General features: G+C 39.9%; 1 protein-coding gene across 5 annotated transcripts in view; it reads right to left on the reverse strand.

Annotated features, from left to right (window-relative positions):
- The window catches only part of LOC137078360 (cadherin-6), a 140,431-nt gene that overhangs the window by 34,034 nt on the left and 83,840 nt on the right, over positions 1–22,557 (reverse strand). For all 5 annotated transcript variants that reach the window (XM_067445572.1, XM_067445569.1, XM_067445573.1 and 2 more), the window contains exons 3-5: positions 19,183–19,477; positions 18,916–19,035; positions 14,047–14,214 (exon numbers count right to left, since the gene is read on the reverse strand). In XM_067445572.1, the coding sequence (XP_067301673.1) occupies positions 14,047–14,214; positions 18,916–19,035; positions 19,183–19,477 (583 nt within the window). The remainder of the gene's footprint in view (positions 1–14,046; positions 14,215–18,915; positions 19,036–19,182; positions 19,478–22,557) is intronic.

Here is a 22,557-nt window from a genome sequence, read left to right on the forward strand (position 1 = left end):
AATATCTTAAAGGTCCACTGAAATAAAAATACGTTTTTTAGCTTTTAGTATGACTGTGTTAGCCTTAAAGTTATGAATAAGCTGGTACCTTCCAAAACTATGACAAAATTTGCATTTAGGAGATATAAGCATTCAAAATGTACAGTCTCCCACTTCCTTTAAGACGAATCTCAGATTTTGGTGACATCATTGCAGACTTCACTTTCTCGTCAAATCTTCTGTCCAATCAAAATGCTCTATTAAATCTAAAGCCCGCCCCCTAAACTGCCGAAGCTGCGGCTGAAATCAGTCAGTTGTTAACACACATTTACTCATTTCTACATGGTGAAAGGCACACAGCACACTATATATGTGATAGGAAACCATTCAGTGTAAATATGCTTTCATTTGAGGCGAATAAAGTCTGTTTTCACGTTAGTTTCACACACCGCAGCAGCGCACACACCCCAACGGCTCTGGTCTAAATTTAGACTACAGACACGAGAGCGCAGCGCGGATCATATGTGCGACAAACATATCGACCTGTTTGAATTCTGCACAGAATGCTGGATATCAAAGCGATATGGAGGAGATTATGATGGTAAACAGTGTTAGAGGAAACTGACTTTACCAAACAGAGAAAGGTCCGCTCTTGCGCTAGACAAACTGTATATTAACGAAACGCTATTGGCTGTTTCAAAAAAGGGGAGGAGCTGCTAACAGCTGAAGCCGTTTCAGGGGAAATTACGTCAACACATTGAATAATGCGGCGCGTTTCAAGGCACTTCAGTGGGCCTTTAAACTGTGTTCTGAAGATGAACCAATTTCAAAAGATGTCTTCCAGAAGCCTCAGAGCTTAATGATTCAGTGTCAATTCATGATTCAGATCGTGTGTCAAACTGCTAAAATCAGGTGACTTTGGCGATCCGAATCATGAATCGATACGCTGATTCATAACGGCTTTGTTTTGAAATTGGCCATCGCTATACAAGTCGTTATTTAGTTGTTGTTTTTTTTGTGCACAAAAACTATTCTCGTGGCTTCATAAAATGATTGTAGAGCCGCTGTAGTGAGATGGGCTTTGTAACGACGTCTTTAGTGCCTTTATGGATCTTGAGAGAGGAAATGACATTGGTGTCAATGAGGGCCTTTCTGAGCCATCGGATTTCAACAAAAATATCTTCCTTTGTGTTCTGAAGATGAACGGAGGTCTGACGGCTGTCGAACGACATGAGGGTGAGTAATTAATGACAGAATTTTCTTTTTTGGGAGAACTAACCCTTTAAAGACCAAGTCCATTAAATTGCATGTTGAAATTAGACTAGCACTTAACCATGAACACAAAAGCCACACCACACAAATAGCTTTTAATTGGTTCATTTTGTTATAAAACATGTAACTTGTAGATTCCTTTCCATCGATTGTTTTTTTTTTTTTACTTTCACATTTAAATGATTTCATGAGGTTAACTTTTACGGTTATACCCTACTTGTGGTCAGTCTGAAAAAATACCTCCTGCATCGATGATTGTTTGCTTTGGCCCCTTTAAATAAAGTTAAAAAAAGACCATTCGATCAATGTCAGTGCGTCCACAAATCTTTCTACTGCGTCTTTGGCAGGGCGGCCAGAGCAAATTTTGACACTCTCGTCTGCGCCGGTGTGAGCGCACAATAAGAGTGCAGTGAGATCAGGTTTTTTTGCAGGTGTTTTATACGCTCTGAGCACTTCTGGATGGTGAATTATATCTCGAAAATGAGCAGAACTGTTGAACTTGGAGGGCCACGCTGAGTTACGACTCTCAAGCTCGCGCCAACTCACCGGACCTCTCTTGCTCAGAGGTGACTCAGGCGCCGTGAATGGCTCCGGGCTTTGTTTACTCACTCGCTCGCGCATTTATTAAAGTCGACAGATATGGACTGACAGAAACCCATAAGCCTTATCAAATCCACAGTCACTCACACTCACCTCTCAAACTTTGATATCCCACACACACACACAGCACTAACGCAATCGTCCTATCTTCATAGACATCATCAAATATTTCATTCACACATACACACACACACAGATGCCTCCCACCCCCATGACACCAAAACACACTTTCATATCTCTCCTTCAAACACACGCGCAGAGGTTTTTAGCACTTCGAGAGAGCTGCGCAGAGAATGAAAGCAGCCGTGGATCACGGGTCAGTGGGCACAAGGCTTGTTTGAGAGATTCAGTGACACTTTTCACAACACTGTGAATCAGCTCCTGCTGAGAGTCGGGATTCAAACCACACACCGGGACACAACGCCCGTAACACAAAGGCCAGACCTGGAAATAAACCGCAGCATCCCACGAGACACGCGGGATATAAGGTTAAGATGCTCAGTGACTTCACTCTGTGATCGGTGTCAGATCTTATAGAGCGGATCACTGAAGGATCATCTTACACAGTCACTGGCACAAAAAATACACAGTTCAGACGGCTTCCTAATTGAATGCACCTGATTTAACGCATTAGCAAAGCCTACATGATTTGATTCTCTTTAGCAAAGAAGTTTAATCAGCAGGGACCATATTCATAATGCTACTTTCAATCAGGCACGTACAGCTCCCTATTCCAATCTACTTCAATTGAGAAACGCCTACATTTGCATACTTATTTGCCTAAATATGTTTGTATTTCAAATCTGACATATAAGCTGACAACAACGGCATTGTATATTGTGCTTCTAAGCTTAAATCACACACAAACATCAGGTTGGTCTATGAAAAAAAAATCCTTAATTACTTACCCTCATGTCTTTCGGCACCCGTAAGACCTCCGTTCTAGCCTAGAAATCTAGACGCACCCTAGCGGCAGCAAATCTAATCTGCCCGCGAGTGTCATCTAGCAACTCTCAATACACTTCTGAGCTGTAAAAAACAAACTCTGGTCCGGCCAATCATATCGCGAATAGAGTCGGTTGGCGGGGTTTAACATAATGACGGCAGAGTTGCGTTTGCGTGCTTCTAGTAAACACAGAAACTGGCGAACGGCGGTCTTTCAAATCAGCTTTGACCGCGACTCTGGAAGACTTGGAGTTAAGCTTTTCTCTGAGAAAAGAACAAAGAACGGCACTGAAGTCATTCTTAAAAAGGGAAGATGTGTTCGGAGTTTAGCCGACCGGATACGGTGAATGTTTAATCTGTCAACGAGCTCCGCTACACCTTCGTTGCTCTGGTTGGTTGTAGCGCTATCCTATCGCGTGCAGAGGGAGTTTGAAAGACAACCGTTTATCCCGCCCCTCAGATTGAGCCCTGTCTATGGTGAGTTTCCAGACCAAACATCTTGACGTGGGTCTGGCTTGTCAGGCTACCTCCGTTCATCTTCGGAACACAAAGGAAGATATTTTTGTTGAAATCCGATGGCTCGGAAAGGCCTTCATTGACACCAATGTCATTCCCTCTCTCAAGACCCATAAAGCCACTTCAATCATTTTACGAAGCGACGATAATGGTTTTTGTGCGCAAAAAAAACCCCTAAATAATGACTTAGTTATGGGCTGATTTCAAAACAAAGCTTCGAACCGTTAGGAATCAGCGTTTTTAATTCAGGATTCGGATCGCCAAAGTCACATGATTTCAGCAGTTTGACACGTGATCCGATTCATGAATCAATTCACTGATTCATAATGGTTCGAAACTTATATAAGTTATTTAAGGGCCATTACTATACAAGTCATTATTTAGGGGTTTTTTTTGTGCGCAAAAACTTTTCTCATCACTTCATAAAATGATTGTAGAGCCACTGTAGTGAGATGGGCTTTGTATCGACGTCTTTAGTGCCTTTATGGATCTTGAGAGAGGAAATGACATTAGTGTCAATGAAGGCCTTCCTGAGCCATCGGATTTCAACAAAAATATCTTCTAGAGTAAGTAATTAATGACAGAATTTTCTTTTTTGGGTGAACTAACCCTTTAACACTCAATATGAATTCAATTTACACTACCGTTCAAATGTTTGGGGTCTAAGATTAATGTTTTTGAAAGAAGTCTCTTCTGCTCACCAAGGCTGTATTTATTTGATGAAATATACTGAAAAAAAAAACTGAAATATTGTAAAATATTACATTTCTTAAAATTGCTTTAGGATTTGATGAATGGAAAGTTTAAAAGAACTGCATTTATTTAAAACTGAGATCTTTTGAAACCTTATAAACGTCTTTACTCTCACTTTTGATCAATTCAAAGCATCCTTGCTGAAAAAAATAAAATAAAATATATGAATTTTCTACTGGCCCCACACTTTTGAACGGTAGTTTATATTAACTTAAATGTGTAAGTTAAATGTGTGTCAAATAAGAGATTGCAGTCTGTTAGACACCATTTCTGTTAATATGGCACTAAAAAGCATTCAATATGTTTAAAACATTATTAGAAATGTCAAAGTTATCCTTTTAACACAGTTACCTTAAAAAAATCAATTCAATTTTTTACCTCATCATTTTTTTATCATGGTTTCCATAATATTTTATTTATAGGCTTTTTTGTCATTTGTTATATAGGGCAGTGCAGGAAGAGGGAGAAAAAAGAAGAACAGGATCAGAAAATGAACATGCAAGCTGTATTTGAACCAGCATTTCAATGATAATGCAGTTCTTATAAGTGCAAATGAGCTGAATTTTGAATATCATACTCTATGATTTATGCCATATCTATATATATACCAGATATAGTAACATCTGTATGATAGTATGCTCTCAATTCACTGTATATCACTGTGACATTATATCCGATTAATTCTCTTCTGTGGAATGAAAGAGAGGGTGTCGCTTTAAAGCTGTCAGATGATTACATGAATTCATTAAATATGTTATTTTACATGCTATGATGTAATAATAAAACAAATCAATTAAGATAGCTTAATAAAATACTAATTCAGTTAATTGGAGCTAAATAGCCATCTCCAAAGCACATTTATGAATGTGATGCAATTAAAAGAGTTTGAGCCGCAGCATAACTTTTCATCTGGCGGGCTGCACAATGTGACCAGTTTAGTCCGATTAGTGAACAAATGGCTCATATGAGCTGGTTCTTTTTTGTGTGAATCAAACGCATACCATAGATCATGGTATTCTGATTCCCCGAACAAATGAATCATGCACAGATCTTTATAGTTAATCAAATACACAGAGCGGCAGCACTCTGATTGCCGAATCAGAGTTCTTTTAGGTGAAATCAAAAATATAGGTAATAAATTTAATAAATTCATAAAATAATATATATTGTAACAATCTAAGCTCATTGTCTGAAGCACATGTTGCACTTAGGGCGTCTCTGAATCCACTTTTGCTAGTTGAACAGCGGAAAAAAAAGGTCAGCCCGCCAGGCGCATTGGTCTTAAAGGGTTGTCTCTGGTCTCTTAATGAGTCATGGGTGTGTTTTGGGCGTATCGTGCAATAAACCAAACAGAGTCTCATCTCCCATTCCCTTTAAAAGCCAGTTATGCGTGCACCATGGTGGATTCGCTATTTACATGGTGGAATTTGCAAACAGAAAGATGAAATGCTTCTCCAGAGAGGAATCCTTTATGTTTCATATTTAAACATGTTTTTCACCCGCCTATAGGCGCATATAATTAACACACCCTTTAGATAACACAAAAAAACTGCATTATTGACTTTTTTTGACCATTATTGGCCAGGTTTGTGTTGGTCAATGCCGCAGCCATTTTTAGTTTCTCAAAATAGCAACACACCAACAGTGTGTCTGAACAGTTGAACTGGTTTTGGTTTCCAGACCAGCCCATGTGTGAACAGAAGGAGCCAGGGCCAGCGCAAGCTCAAATGCTGCTCTAGGCAGAGCAAGATCGTGCCGCCCCCACCTCACACTCACAATTAGGTATCCTTAAGATGCATGTATACAAATGTATATTTTCTTTATCTATAAAATTACACTAAATTAAAAACGTGCAAGCATGTTTTCAGATTTTATTTTTCATTCTGCAATGTGAAAAAAGTCCACAGTGCTACAGCTGCATATGATTTCTGTTTTATAATAGACAGTGTACATAATAAAACTAAACATAATTATGCACACAACTTTTTAGCTCATTGGAGGTTTCGAATTTTTCTTGACTGATACACACAAACACACATTCACATAATAGCCTACATTTCAGAAGCGTGCGTGTCGGGCTTTCGCAGCGGCAAACGCTTTGATTGCATCCTCGAGTTTAACTTTTTCAGCAAGTTCGTGCTCAATTGCAATTGTTGCTAGTCCATTGAGTCTGTCTTGTGTCATTGTACTTCGGAGATCATTTTTAATCAGTTTAAGCTTTGAGAAACTGCATGCGTTCTCCAGAGCTCACAGTGACGGGGAGAGTGAGAAGCACTCTCAATGCTATTGAAACATTTGGAAAAATCAACACAATCTCATGGTCATGCGTATAAATAGTATGAGTGTAAAATCTTTTTTGCGTGCATATGATACGCACTTTATGGCGTGCATATGACACGCCCTTGGGTAGGTTTAGGGTGGTGGGGTGGGGGGTTCGTATGTATAATACGCCATAAAGTGCGTATCATATGCAAGCGAAAAACCATATGCAGGTTATATAAGTTACCATATGAGTACCATATAAGAAACCATATGTGGTGTGACAGGCAGCGGGGCGAGGGACCGCGAGAGCGGGCCGGTGATTAGTGTTGACAAGTGCCAGCTGCGTGGCACACCGGTCTCGTCTCGCGGCCATATGACGGGAGCCTAAAAGGAGGAACAAGGGCTGCGGAAGACGAGAGAGGACCAGGCCTGGATTTTATGTTATGTTTTGTTTATGTGTTTGTGGGCAGTCGTCCGTGAGGGGCTGCCCGCGGTTTTACTTTCGTTTTGTTTATTTATTTTGAATTAATAAATAGTGAACGTTCGCCGGTTCCCGCCTCCTTCCTTCCCATCTACGAACTGCGTTACACCATATAAGTTACCATATGCACGCCAAAACTCATTTTGGCGTATACATTCCACGAGATTGCAAACTCGGACTATTTATATGCATTTTCGTGAGATCGAGCTCGGAAAAATTGATTCCATCCCTTTTTCACAGATGAATTTAAGCGCATCCAGTGGTTTAGATCCAGCAACCAGGCGTCTGCCTAAAGCAGTCAGCTCTTCAAACAATTCATGCCCATCAACATCCCATGAGTCTCCATGAGTCAGGGCCTTTTCCAGTCTTAAGCAATCCTGAAGAACTTTTGTAGGCTATTCTCCTTTTCTTTGAGAGATGCGATGTCATATAAAAATCCAAATACGCGCCCATGGTCTCGAAAGCAGCGAAAAGCGATCTTTCACGGAACGGATGGCACAGTCGAGCGTATTTTGCACGCATATACTAATCGATGCTGCTCTAAGTGAGGTGGGGGCGCGGCCGGGCGGGAATTTTTATTCTAAATTTAAAGTTAATCTAAATTTATACTAATGAAGTGGGAAAAAATGTTGTTGATATAAGTGCGATAATTGTAACCTACCTAATGTAAAACTAACAAATATTTTTTTTTTAAATTCTCTCTCTCACTTACGCTCTCTCGCCTTCTCTCTCTCTTGCCGCCCTGGCTGAGCTGCCGCCCTAAGCGGCTGCCTAGTTCGCCTATAGGCACGCGCCGACCCTGGATGGAGCGAGTGCATTTGATATTTAAACAATGGCGCTGGATGTGAAAATGCGTCAGGCTTAAACTAGCATACAAAAAAAAAAACTTGCTCGGGTGTATAATAGGGCCCATAGATGCAACCAATGTAGTACCCCAAACGAATGACTGCTTTTAATGAATAGTTAAAAAAGACATTTTAGTGGTTTGTTATCAGTGCTTAGGGCCATTAAAAACTGAAAAACTCGGAGGGTCCAGTACTGCTTTTAATTAGAAATCCAGGGGAAAAAAATATATAAATGTAATGCTCTGGCATGTTTTTTTTTTCTTTTTTAAATGATCCAACTTTAATTAGCCATTTGAAACTCCTTTTAGGCTGTGACCATGTGGGTCATGCACAGTATTAATATTTTAATATTAGCTGAGCAGGATAAGGTGGTGTTAATGGAGTTTTTATTCTATGATTTTTTTTACTTGATATGCTACATTGAAGCAAACTTTATTTTTTAAAATATAAATATTACAAACTTTATAAACTTGGTGACCAAGGGCAGTGAATTAAACTGCCTAATATGCATAATTTAATGGTTTTAAAATGTGCAGAAATCAACAACCGCAACTAATCTTAGACCAGCCTCAATTTTTGATCACCTCATTAATCAAAAAAGCAATAAGTGCTGGTTAGTCTATGAAAGACCCTTTTTCCTTCCCATAACATAAAGTCAGTGTGAATTTTATTGTAAACATGACAACATAAATGCATTATCATTTCATCTTCAGAAGCAAATATCTTCATATTCAAGACGGCAAATTCACTATAAATTTGAGAGATGGTGCACTCTCATAGTAATTGGATGCAGTGGTTGCGGATTCAAGATTACAATCAAATGGTGAGATGAGACGAATTCATCTCTCCATTTGGTTTTAAACATTGTTTTTACTGTCAAGCTACTGTTGGCTTTGGTCACAAAGCTATGGGGCTAATATAGAGCTTAAAGGCACAATATGTAAAATTAAAATATCCAGAGACTACTAGAACAGTGTTATATATTTTGTTGACTTGTGTACTTACAATATCCCAAATTTTTCCAAGAATGTTTAAATTAAGTGAAATAAGCAATTTTAACCAGGAAACGATGACGTCATGCCTGCGTTACTCTCTATATCCTTCATTTTGTAGAAACCATGGAAACAGCAAAGATGCTTTAATATTATGTGTTTAGACAGGTGAGCACCTGTTTGAATCATTCATCCACAGAAAACGAATTGTTGTTATACAGCTCATCATAGTTAGTCTGATTGTTTAAATCTGGTTTTCTTGATTTACTGTGAGTACCATGTTTTACCATGCTTAATATCGTACTAGCTCACTGCAGTGTGTACAAATGTGTCTCATAGTAGCCGCAAAGCAAACACATTATAACATTACTTTCGACACACTCAAATAATGTATCTAATATGATAAAACAGCACTGCGATCCCCCACACGCGTATGAACGGATGAAGCAAAAGCGTTTGTCTGTGGCATAATAAAAGCTAGTCATCAAACTACGCCTTTGTTCTGAATAACTGACCTCTAGCACCGAAAAACTACATATTGTGGCTTTAAAGTATGCATCAAGTATGATTTTTATGTAAATTATTGTTATACATTTTTCAAGGCAGAATGAAATAAACACATTTTTGTAAGAAAAACCAACAACAGATGGTTTGAGCGCTTGTGATTAGAGAGACTGATCCAAGTCAATCTATAATTCAAGCGCAACAAATATGATACGCCGCAATATTCAACTAACATTATTACACATTTCTAGGGAAATAATCCATTTCGCAAAATTCTGACTGGGGATGCAATTTATGCGACTAAGTAATTGTGTACGTCATGACTCTCTAGTGCACGACTGATGAGATCGCATCCCAATCAGACAGAATATAATACAGCAGACAAGTCAGTCCCTCATGTGTCATCCTCTGTCATCACGCCCACAGTCTCCAAACCACCACTCGCATCTTTGTGCCGCCAATCAATTACAGAAATAAGACCACATCCGCTGCATGAATAGAATGTGTGTAATAAGCTCGCTGTGGCTAACAAGTGGACAGAAGTGCAGTCAGGAAAATAAGACGGAGAGATTCAAAGCAGGAGAGAAATACAGCATGAATCCATTTCAAAAGGTTACATCATGTCACACACAAACCTGAACGCCCACATCTCTTCTCTTCATGCTGGTTAGTCTGACTGCAGACGTGGAAACAGCACTTGTGATGTTAGCAAACAGAGCCCTGCGTGTCATTAGAGCAGCTAATGGACGGCGTGCACGCTGACAGGGATATAAAGAGCCCACACCACCACTCTTTGATCTTCACAGCGAAATAGATGTTGCATTCAAAAGTTGATATTCTCAGAAACAGAGTACATAGGGGAAAACTTAGACTAAAACAGACTGGAACAGAACAGAGAACACTGGATGAGACTAGAAAATGACAGACTGCTCTAGAATAGAAGTGGATTACATAAACTAGTCTAGAGAGATTAGACATGCTAGACTAGAACATAGAGTGAACAAAACTAGACTAGAACATATTACAATACAGTTAAACAGAGTAATAAAATATAGGAGATTAGATTATCAGAATAGAATAGAATAGAATAGAATAGAATAGAATAGAATAGAATAGAATAGAATAGAATAGAATAGAATAGAATAGAATAGAATAGAATAGAATAGAATAGAATTCTATACAATTCTGTAGAATAGAACAGAATGGAAACACTGGATTCGAGTATATAGATGAGACTAGAAAATAAAGTAAATTTGACTAAAATGGATAGACTGGTTATGAAACTAGAATAAAACAAAGATGAGTAGACTAGACTAGAACAGAACAGATTACATTACAAATAAATAAAGTAATGAAATAGCAGATTATTAGAACAGAACAGAACAAGATTGCAATACAATTAAATAGTAACAAAAGTATAGCAGATTAGATTATAAGAATATAATATAATATAAACACAATAGTAAAGTGGTGTAGATTAGAGTAGATATACTAGACTAGAATACAACAAACTAGACTAGACCAGCCCAGATCAAAGTAGACAACTAAAATAAAACAAAGTTTGGTAAACTACACTACACTACACTACACTACACTACACTACACTACACTACACTACACTAGGACAGATAACAATACATATAAGGGTTAGTTCAACCAAAAATGAAAATTATCCCATAACAATCAGAGTAATATTAAAAAAATATCCTGGCTCTTCCAAGCTTTATAAAAGGATAGTGAATAGTACCTAGAAGCTAGAATATATTTTGATGCCAAAAACTCCATCCATCCATCCATCCATCCATCCATCCATCCTAAAAGTACTTTATACGGCTCCAGGGGGTTAATAAAGGGCTTCTGGAGTGAAGCTGTTGCAGTTTTGTATGAAAATATCCATATTCATAACTTTACAAACTATAATCACTGACTTCTGATAATGGCCGTACACGAGAATGGTTCCAGGCGGAAGAGATTAAGATGTAGGAGTAGCGTAAGCTCAGGTGAGAGTAGATGACCTCTGACCCGACACATGACGTATGATGTAGGAGTAGTGTAAGCTCAGGTGAGAGTAGATGACCTCTGACCCGACGCATGACGTATGATGTAGGAGTAGTGTAAGCTCAGGTGAGAGTAGATGACCTCTGACCCGACGCATGACGTATGATGTAGGAGTAGTGTAAACTGAGATGAGAGTAGATGACCTCTGACCCGACACATGACGTATGATGTAGGAGTAGTGTAAACTGAGATGAGAGTAGATGACCTCTGACCCGACACATGACGTATGATGTAGGAGTAGCGTAAGCTCAGGTGAGAGTAGATGACCTCTGACCCGACACATGACGTATGATGTAGGAGTAGCGTAAGCTCAGGTGAGAGTAGATGACCTCTGAACCGACACATGACGTCTGATGTAGGAGTAGTGTAAGCTCAGATGAGAGTAGATGACCTCTGACCCAACAAGTGACGTATGATGTTGGAGTAGCGTAAGCTCAGGTGAGAGTAGATGACCTCTGACCCGACACATGATGTAGGATGTAGGAGTAGCGTAAGCTCAGGTGAGAGTAGATGACCTCTGACCCGACACATGACGTATGATGTAGGAGTAGTGTAAGCTCAGGTGAGTGTAGATGACCTCTGACCCGACACATGACATATGATGTAGGAGTAGTGTAAGCTCAGGTGAGTGTAGATGACCTCTGACCCGACACATGACATATGATGTAGGAGTAGTGTAAGCTCAGGTGAGTGTAGATGACCTATGACCTGACACATGACATATTATGTAGGAGTAGTGTAAGCTCAGGTGAGTGTAGATGACCTCTGACCTGACACATGACGTATGATGTAGGAGTAGTGTAAGCTCAGGTGAGAGTAGATGACCTCTGACCCGACACATGACGTATGATGTTGGAGTAGCGTAAGCTCAGGTGAGAGTAGATGACCTCTGACCCGGCACATGATGTAGGAGTAACGTAAGCTCAGGTGAGAGTAGATGACCTCTGACCCGACACATGACGTATGATGTATGAGTAGTGTAAGCTCAGGTGAGTGTAGATGACCTCTGACCTGACACATGATGTATGATATAGGAGTAGTGTAAGCTCAGGTGAGAGTAGATGACCTCTGACCCAACACATGACGTATGATGTAGGAGGAGCGTAAGCTCAGGTGAGAGTAGATGACCTCTGACCCGACACATGACGTATGATGTAGGAGTAGTGTAAGCTCAGGTGAGAGTAGATGACCTCTGACCCGACACATGACGTATGATGTTGGAGTAGCGTAAGCTCAGGTGAGTGTAGATGACCTCTGACCTGACACATGACATATGAAGTAGGAGTAGTGTAAGCTCAGGTGAGTGTAGATGACCTCTGACCTGACACATGACGTATGATGTAGGAGTAGTGTAAGCTCAGGTGAGAGTAGATGACCTCTGACCCGACACATGACGTATGATGTAGGAGTAGTGTAAGCTCAGGTGAGAGTAGATGACCTCTGACCCGACACATGACGTATGATGTAGGAGTAGTGTAAGCTCAGGTGAGTGTAGATGACCTCTGACCTGACACATGACATATGATGTAGGAGTAGTGTAAGCTCAGGTGAGTGTAGATGACCTCTGACCTGACACATGACGTATGATGTAGGAGTAGTGTAAGCTCAGGTGAGAGTAGATGACCTCTGACCCGACACATGACGTATGATGTAGGAGTAGTGTAAGCTCAGGTGAGAGTAGATGACCTCTGACCCGACACATGACGTATGATGTAGGAGTAGTGTAAGCTCAGGTGAGAGTAGATGACCTCTGACCTGACACATGACGTATGATGTAGGAGTAGCGTAAGCTGAGATGAGAGTAGATGACCTCTGACCCGACACATGATGTAGGATGTAGGAGTAGCATAAGCTGAGATGAGAGTAGATGACCTCTGACCCGACACATGATGTAGGATGTAGGAGTAGCGTAAGCTCAGGTGATGACCTCTGACCCGACACATGACATATGATGTAGGAGTAGCGTAAGCTCAGGTGAGAGTAGATGACCTCTGACCCGACACATGATGTAGGAGTAGCATAAGATGAGATGAGAGTAGATGACCTCTGACCCGACACATGATGTAGGAGTAGCATAAGCTGAGATGAGAGTAGATGACCTCTGACCCGACACATGATGTAGGAGTAGCATAAGCTGAGATGAGAGTAGATGACCTCTGACCCGACACATGATGTAGGAGTAGCATAAGCTGAGATGAGAGTAGATGCCTCTCGCAGTTCAAACAAATAGGGCTGAGCAACAAACTTTCTCTTTAGAAATTCTTGTTTTAGATGGAAATCATTTTAGTTTATGAAGTTATAAATATGGATATTTTTCTTACGCAAACGCATCACTTAAATTCAAAAGGCCTTTATTAACCCTCGGGAGCCGTGTGGAGTACTTTTATGATTGACGGAGGCACTTTTTTGGCCTTTAAAACATCAGTCTCTATTCAATGGGAAGAGCCAGGATATCTTTTACTATAACTGTATTTGGCAGAAAGAAGTAAATCGTATACACCTAGGATGATTGAGGAGTAAATTATGCGTTCATTTTCAGTTTGGGGTGATCTAACCCTTTAAACAGAGTAATAAAGTACAGCCGATTAGATTACAACAAAACAGAATATCTTAAACAGAACAGAATGGAATAGATTTACTAAATAAACTAGACAGACTAGACTAGACCAGATTAGGCCACAAGAATAAGAGCTGACTACAATAAATTAAATAAAGTAATACAAGTACAGCAGATTAAATTACAACAGAACAGTAGTGAAGTAGACTACAGCAGACAGCCTAGATTCGACTTGGTCTTTGATGTGTTCTGGAGCAGAGCAGAGCTGGGTGTGTGACTCACTTTGAGTGAAGCGCGGTGGGTTGTCATTGACGTCACTGAGGTGCACAGTGAGAGTGGTGGTCCCTGTCAGACCGCCTTGATGGCCGCCCATGTCTCTTGCCTGGAGCACCACCTGGTACTGCGCCTGAGCTTCTCTGTCCATATCTGGGACCGCCGTGCGCACTATACCTACAGAGAAACACCGAGACAGGAGCCGATCACTCACAGCATTTCTAACTTTGGCAATGCTGAACTATTTCTATGCCAGTAAGATAATTAGGTTAAACTGAAGTGAATTAAAAGGTATCACATTGAACATCCTACACCATCACACAGCTGGAGCAGAATACAGATCCGCCTGCTTGACTGATGGACCAAAAATCTTACAGTAGATGGAACAGTCACTTCTTCTTAAGTACCAGTGCTGCGTTTCCTCTGAAAATGTTTACTGTACATACATTTTTTTGACCGAGATGAAGTTATAGCTGCCAAAACACTGATGGGTCTGCAGAAATGACTTGTAGGATGTAGGAGTAACAAAAGTTACTATAAGCTCCGACAAATATGTTTATGAATTTATGGGTTTCAATATATATGAGATACTGTATATCATTTTATATTATATAATTATATATATTAATTATATCAAATATATATATATATATATTAGGGGTGTAACGGTTCACAAAATTCACGGTTCGGTTCGATACGATACACTGGTGTCACAGTTCGGTTCGGTACGGTTCGGTATGTTTTAGATACAGCATAAAGAAAAAATTGGCAGATAAATTACCTTTTTTAATTATTTTTTTAATAAAGCTAACAAAGTATGGATTTTTTTTTTTTTTTACATTGAACAATGACGGAGTTATACTTTACCCATCTTCTATGTAGTTACAGGAATAAGACATTAGCTCTTTACATTAGCTCTCTGCACACTTTTTTCACACACTACTGCTTCTTTCATCCCTCAAATCCTCACTTGTTTGACTCTCAAGGGGGCGTGTCTGAAGAACGTGGCTGTTCAGCTCCCATTCATAATGTAATGTGCCGTTACAGTCAGGTAGCTTTGTTTAGCCCTTGACATCCAGCCTGTTGTCAGAGCAACCGCTGTTGCTTTGGCCAATTGGTTCTCTGTTTGTGCTTTTGTTTTTTGGGACAAAGCAGGAATTACTGGCTGAAATGGGCTCGTGAAGGAACATTGTAACAGGGCTCAATTACTTTAAGCATGTTCTTAAAACTCCGTCTGCAGTGCGTATGCGGTGCGTTTTGTGCTGCGTATGCGGTGCAGGAGCCGCACACCCTGTTGTGCTTTCAAATATGCTGCGTTTGCAGTCCGCAGCCGTTAACATGGTACGGAAAAAATACGCACCGCATAGACTACGCACTGCAGACCGAGTTTGTGTGAAAATGGGCGTAAGGTCTCATACCCGCGGCTATAAATGGGCCACTCCCCGCGGTGATGTCTTTTGCCATTTGAATAAGTTGGAAATGTCTGTCTTAATGCTGCGGGGATAGTTTGTGGCTGTTTCTCCTTTTAATCGTCTTGTTGTCGGCGTAAATGAGTTGACATGGCATTAATTATTCCCGCTGCTGTACCATCATGTAGCAAATGCGACATACCGTTGTTTTTTTATCCATCACTCTTGCCAACACCATCATAGCTTACAAAGAATCCAAAGTTCACACTTTCAAACGTTCAAAATCAAACGCAATAGCCATTTTGCCACGAGCATTCAGCGCGTAGCCTACTGAGTAAGCGAACACCTGACTGAGCAGCCTAAAACATATTTGGTGTTTTTTTTTTTTTTTTTCACTTCGGCGGTGTCAGGGGCATTGCCTGTTGTGTCGTTTTGGTTATTGTTGAATGCATGTTATTATATTTCAACACACTTTTTTATTTTTCCAAATCTAATTAATTAGTCCGAGAACCGTTCGGTACATAATGCGTACCGCGTACCGAACCGAAAGCCTCGTACTGAACGGTTCAATACGAATACGCGTATCGTTACACCCCTAATATATATATATATATCATTCTATAATAATTGTGTTTAAAAATATATAAAAAGCATATACAATAATCTAATTAACAAAACATTTTGTAACGAAAACATGCCTTCTCTTCAGCAGATTGATTTGTGATTCATATCGCCAATGTTACGTGATTTCAGCAGTTTGCCAGTTTGACACGCGATCCGAATCATGAATCATGACCGTTTGATGAAGGAACACGGAAGAGAAGACAATGCTGAATAAAGTCGAATTTTTTGTTATTGTTGGACCAAAATGTATTGTCGACGCTTCAAAAGAGTCTAACTAACCAACTGATGTCACATATGGACTACTTTGATGATGTTTTCATTACCTTTTGGACGTGGACAGCAAGTGGGCATACACTTACATTCAAAGGACAGAAAGGCCCCGGACTAAATCTAAAATATCTTACACTGTGTTCTGAAGATGAACGGTTGTCTTACGGGTGTGGAACGACATTAGGGTCAGTCATTAATGAAAGAAATTTCCTTTTTGGGTGAACTAACCCTATAAGTATTTTACTTGTACTGAATGTAGGCTCACAGATGCACTAGTTCTCAATGTCTAAAATATTTGCCAGTGAATATAAGAAACAGGTGATTTGTGAGAAGAGAATAAAACTAAACACTTGAATACTGCAATAAATCAAGGTCGACACATCCACTTAAGCGTCTACAAACTCTCAAGTCCAAGCTAAGCTTGAGTGTTCATAAAGTAAAGTTCATAAAGTAAACCAAAATAATTCAAAAAGGTAATGTAAGAGATAAATAAAATATTGTTATGAAGAATTAAATAGTCAAGGCCTACTGGCACTGGACATGCTGGTTTCTCTCTCATCACCTGCTGTAGCCACGTCCTCATCTCACATATGAAAAAAAAACATGATTCACAACTACCTGCTAATGCACTCGCATTCGCTTTAAAGGGTTAGTTCACCCAAAAATGAAATTTATGTCGTTAATGACTCACGCTAATGTCGCTCCTCACCCGTAAGACCTCCGTTCAGCTTCAGAACACAGTTTAAGATATTTTAGATTTAGTCCGAGAACGTATGCAAGTGTATGCACACTATACTGTCCATGTCCAGAAAGGGAATAAAAACATCATCAGAGTAGTCCATATGAGACATCAGTTAGTTCATTAGAATCTCTTGAAGCATCGACAATACATTTTGGTCCAAAAATAACAAAAACTACGACTTTATTCAGCATTGTCTTCTCTTCCTTGTTTGTTTTTAATCCTCAAATAAAGATTCAAACGGTTGTGAATCAGCATATTGATTCATGATTCGGATCGCCAATGTCATGTGATTAAACACAAACAAGGAAGAGAATAAAGTCGTAGTTTTTGTTATTTTTGGACCAAAATGTATTGTCGATGCTTCAAGAGATTCTAATGAACTAACTGATGTCACATATGGACTACTCTGATGATGTTTTTATTCCCTTTCTGGACATGGACAGTATAGTGTGCATACACTTGCATACGCTCTCTAAATCTAAAATATCTTAAACTGTGTTCCGAAGAGGAACGGAGGTCTTACGGGTGTGGAACAACATTAGGGTGAGACATTATTGAAAGAAATTTCATTTTTGGGTGAACTAACCCTTTAAGTAGCATGTAGAAAAGTTTGGTTTAGTAAGGGCAAAACGCACAAAATATAGTACCTTCAATGGTACTATGGTAGATAGCGATATTGCTTCTTTTGTAGCAGAAATAAACTGCTGCAGAAAAAGTTAGATGCCACGCAAAACTTGTGCTGCCTCTCAATTTGCATATATTCATCCTAAATAGTATTCAAAATTAGAATTAGTGCGTCCCAAATCATATGTTTAAATGAGTATTAAAAAGAAACCCGGATGGTCTACTTTTTACTTTTTTTTTCTTCTTCTACTTTTTAAGTGCAGATCAATGCACACTATAACGGCTAATATTGCCCTCAACCCATTGCATGTTGGACAAGCATTCGATTAGAACTACAAAAATGTATTAAACATTTTTTTAAACTACAAACATGGCGGGTTTAGATAAAGGGGTTTGAGTGATTCATTATCAGTATCTAAACTGACGAAAATATATTTATTCAGTGTTATCCACATTATTTTTAATCTGTAACAGCATTGTGAACTTTTATAAAAGATACGTTTGCGCCATTAACTTTTAAATGCATCATTATATTCAGATTGCGAACACATAAGGAGAGTCTCTGCATGAAAGACCCACGACTGGCAGATCAACGTGCTACTGCACATTAAATTGAATGTGGAGGATTTTAACTGTGACATTATGATTGACAGGGCAGTTTAAACGGTGACAGGATGCGCGCAACTAAGCAACAGAGCTGTCCGTTAAAGATGACGAATTAGTTTATGTCCCAGAGCTTTCCTTCTCTTCTCTATGCATTTTTCCTTCACAAAAAGAATACAAGTCAAAGTACAAAGGTAGCAAAAACCAAAAAAAATCTTTGGCAAGATTACCGCTCTGACCAAAGTGTGCATGTGCCCGGACGTACAAGGATGCGCACAACTTCATTAAGGCAATCCGTGACATTATTCTGAAGTTTTCCTTCTACTGTCCTTTGATCCCGGTTTGAACCCGCTCGGAGAGGGTCGAGTAGGCCCGGTTACATTTAGTGCCGTTAAAAATAAACACACTTAGCATAATCAGAATAATGATAATAGCATGTAAACGGGAGAGAAGAGGGATTGCTTGTGTCATGTAAACATCTTTCTGCGATAAATTGCATTTAGTGCATGTGTTTAATGATGTTTTTGGACCAAAGCCCAATAGTCTATTGCCCTTTACATAAAAATAGGAAACATTGCATTTTACAGAATATAACAGAACACACACCTGACTGCGGGTCCACAGTGAAATACTGCTGGCCTTGAATCACTGAATACACCAGTTTGGCACTGCTCCCGTAGGTTGGGTCATCAGCATCTGTGGCTGTCACTTGAATAACCGATGTGCCTAGGGAAAGAGAGAGACAAAATAAGAGATATTTCTGACAAAGTCAAGGTTCAATAAGCATGTGACCCTCCATCTTTTCTTCCAAACGCAGCTCTCCCAGTGACAGCAGTCAGAGGGCATTTGCGTGCGTGCAGCCAAGCGCAGTACCGATGTTGGCCATCTCGGGCACGGTGGCGCTGTACGGGCTGCCCTGGAACACAGGCGAGTTATCGTTGATGTCTTGCACGCGGATGATGAACTGGGAGGATGGCTCCAGGGCTCGGCCGGTCTGTCGGTCTGTTGCTGTGGCGATAAGGCGGTACTGGTCCTTCTCCTCACGGTCTAGGGGCTTGGTGACGTGGATATTCCCCGTCCTGCTGTCAATCACGAACACCGAGCCGGCCCCTTCACCTTTTAAAATGTATTTCGTTCGGCCATCACCCCTGTCCACACTCGAATGAAGCTGAAGGAATGGATAAAAGGTAGAAAAACAAAATATGTTAAGAAATTTATGAAATCATCACCAAATTCTAATTTCTATGAAACCTGTGTATTATATTTGGTTGAAGACATTTTAAAGAAGGCTAACACAAATTATTTATGTAAAACGCTTGTTTAAACACATTATATTTCTGACAGCTCAAAGCATTAGTATCATGGAAAGATGAAAATGATTTAGTTATATTATTATTTATGAAAGCGAGGCTATTCAAGAAATTACACATTGTATATGTGTGCTTATTAGGGGTGATTGTATTCTGACATTGAATTAAATATTATGATCAAGTCTCTCAATTTAAATATACTGTTGGCAGATACACTCAAAAGTTTATATGTATATATATACACACTTTTTTTTTTTTGTAAAATAAATGAATACAATTTTTTAAGCAAGTGCACATTCAATTGATCTAAAGTGATGCCTTTATGACTTTTTGGTGGATCTTTTAAGATTGAGTGGAATAATGGAGTGACAGAAATCCCCCAGGATTCATAAAGAATATCTTTGTTTGTGTTTGGAAGTTGTGAGTGCAAGATGAGAGTTTACTTTGTGGTACATGTATAAATTTGTGGTGTATTATAGATATACCTAAGCCTACTACAGCAAGTTGAGCCTTGGTTAAAGAATGCCCAAGAATGAAAAATTGAATTAACCTTGTCATAGTGAAATAACAAGAGTTCAGTACATGGACATCACATACTGTGAGTCTCAAACACCATTGCCTCCTGCTTCATACGTAAATCTTGTTTGTGAAAAACACCACGGAAAAAAGGCTATTTTCAACATAACGCACCATGTGACACAATCGCTGGGATCCTTAATATGTACGGCCGCAACATTTGCATGTCAGCCCATGTTCATTGTCAGGCGGAACTGCGCAGCCGAACCATCGGGAGTTCTGCCGGTAAACAAGCGTCATGTGAGGATAGCGAAAACGGCAGATCATGGACACAAATGTCATGTTTCAGGCTGTGCAGGGGACGTGAGGACTTTTGATAGCCTTCCCACAGATAATCAATGTCAACAGTCATGGTTGAAGTTTATTTACAATCGGATAGCGCAACAATTTAATTCAAAGTTGTTCGTTTGCTCGGCCCATTTCACCACAGAGGGTTTTTCTAACCTGTGGCAATATAGCAGGATTCACTCAGTGTCTAAAACTAAAGAAAGGGGCAATTCCAATTATATTCCTGTAAACAGTAAGTAGTGATTTTATCCCCTTCTTGACTGTCGAACCCATTTCGGATTAAATTGAAAGTTTCTTAGTAAGACAACATTACGATAATTTCCCCTGTCTAGATCTAACGCAAGATGCTAAAGTAACAATTAGAAACTCCAAGTAGCACATAACAGTTTGTCAACTGACAAAGGTTAATATTATTTCCTGCAGTGTTGTCATAAGATACAACAGTAGATACGTATGTCGATTATTTTTGACAGATTTAAATCTAAATTAGCCTATATTTCATCATTAACACATAACTCAGAAGCTAACTACGTTTACTACTTCCGTTTAGTACAGATCGCTCAGTCGATCCTATAGCTAACGTCACCTTCTTCACCATCTAAGTTGAAACGATAGTCAGTTGACAAGGCTTCGAGTCAATTTGTTAAATAAATATACATTTTTGAGAACTGAAGTATGATTATTTTGTAGCGTGTGAGTAGTAAACATGACACTGACTATTTTGCTTCTACATTACTTTGTTTGGCTAAATAAATCGACTTTTAAATCAGTACTCTACTGTCAAACTGTAACGTTACTGTAAACAACATATACACGCTACCCAGTTCAGTTCGTGATTCAAAGTTGAGAAGCTATCATTGTAAAATAATTGCCATGATGGATGGTATAGATGTTTTAGCTTTCATTGAGCAGCAGTGTGTGAAACAGCCAATCAGAGCAGAACTCTGCATTAATATTCATGACCCTTCCAAATAAGGCAAAAACAGAGCATTCCGCAAATCATATCGTTTCCATCAACGATACATATCGTCACATTTTCATATCGCGATATATCGCTTAACTATATATCCCTACCAGGCAGTTTGGCGTGACTTTGCATGGATCGTTACAAAGTCGTGAGTCGTGGTTTGAAGTCAACTTACAGGCTCTAAATCCGGCCAGGAACGCCTGGACCAGAATCACATAAACTGAGCATACGTTACATATACTTTATGTATTTAATCTCACTTTATTAACTAATGTCTTTGCTGCTGAACTTCGATGATCCAATTTAGCCATGCTAATCAGCAAAAAATACTTTAGATAAACATCACATTTGTGTTTTTATTGCTGGCTGAAATGAGAGTGTTGGGATGTGTCTGAAATTGCCCTCATAATCTTAAATTGGGCATTATTTGAGGGGACAGCCATTTTTAGTGGTGTCCGAAACCATGGTAAATGGACTGCATTTATATAGCGTTTTTATCCAAAGCGCTTTACATTTCCCTATCTCGAGGGAACTTCGAGCTGCGTCGAAACGCTAGGGGACGCCTCTGCGTGCCATGTCATGAAGCACTTGTGTAATCAGTCCAATAGCGGGACGATACGTCACGGGCGGGTGACGTCATCGACCAGGAAGCTATAAAGCATGCCCGGACCAAACAGTCACTAGCTTCTGTGTCTTCACAAGCGCTCTGTGTGAATTGTATGTCCATTTATTGTGTGTGTGTTCAAAAAAGAAAGAAAGAAAGAAAGAAAGAAATATGGCAAGTCAGTATAGGTGTTGTGTTCCTCCCTGTGGGGATACACACGTCCTAATGTGTGATGTGTTTGGGGCTCGAGCATGCCCAGTCAGCTCTCGAGGGGGTCGGCTGCGAGCATTGCGAGAGACTCCCAATGCGCATATTAAGATCACGCCGGGCACTCTTCGAGGAGAGTGCTTTGGCTCGCGGTCCTCAGGGCTCGGGTCCCGCTGTTGCCGAGGCGCAGCGAAGGCTCGCGTCCTGGGGATCGCAGTTGGATCTAGTGGCGGGGTTAGAGACGGGTGATCCCCTATCTCTGCCTTTACCCGCTGGATCTCATGCCTCAGTTAGCG

The sequence above is a fragment of the Pseudorasbora parva genome, chromosome 6 (genome assembly GCF_024679245.1).
Source record: "Pseudorasbora parva isolate DD20220531a chromosome 6, ASM2467924v1, whole genome shotgun sequence".
NCBI lineage: Eukaryota > Metazoa > Chordata > Actinopteri > Cypriniformes > Gobionidae > Pseudorasbora > Pseudorasbora parva.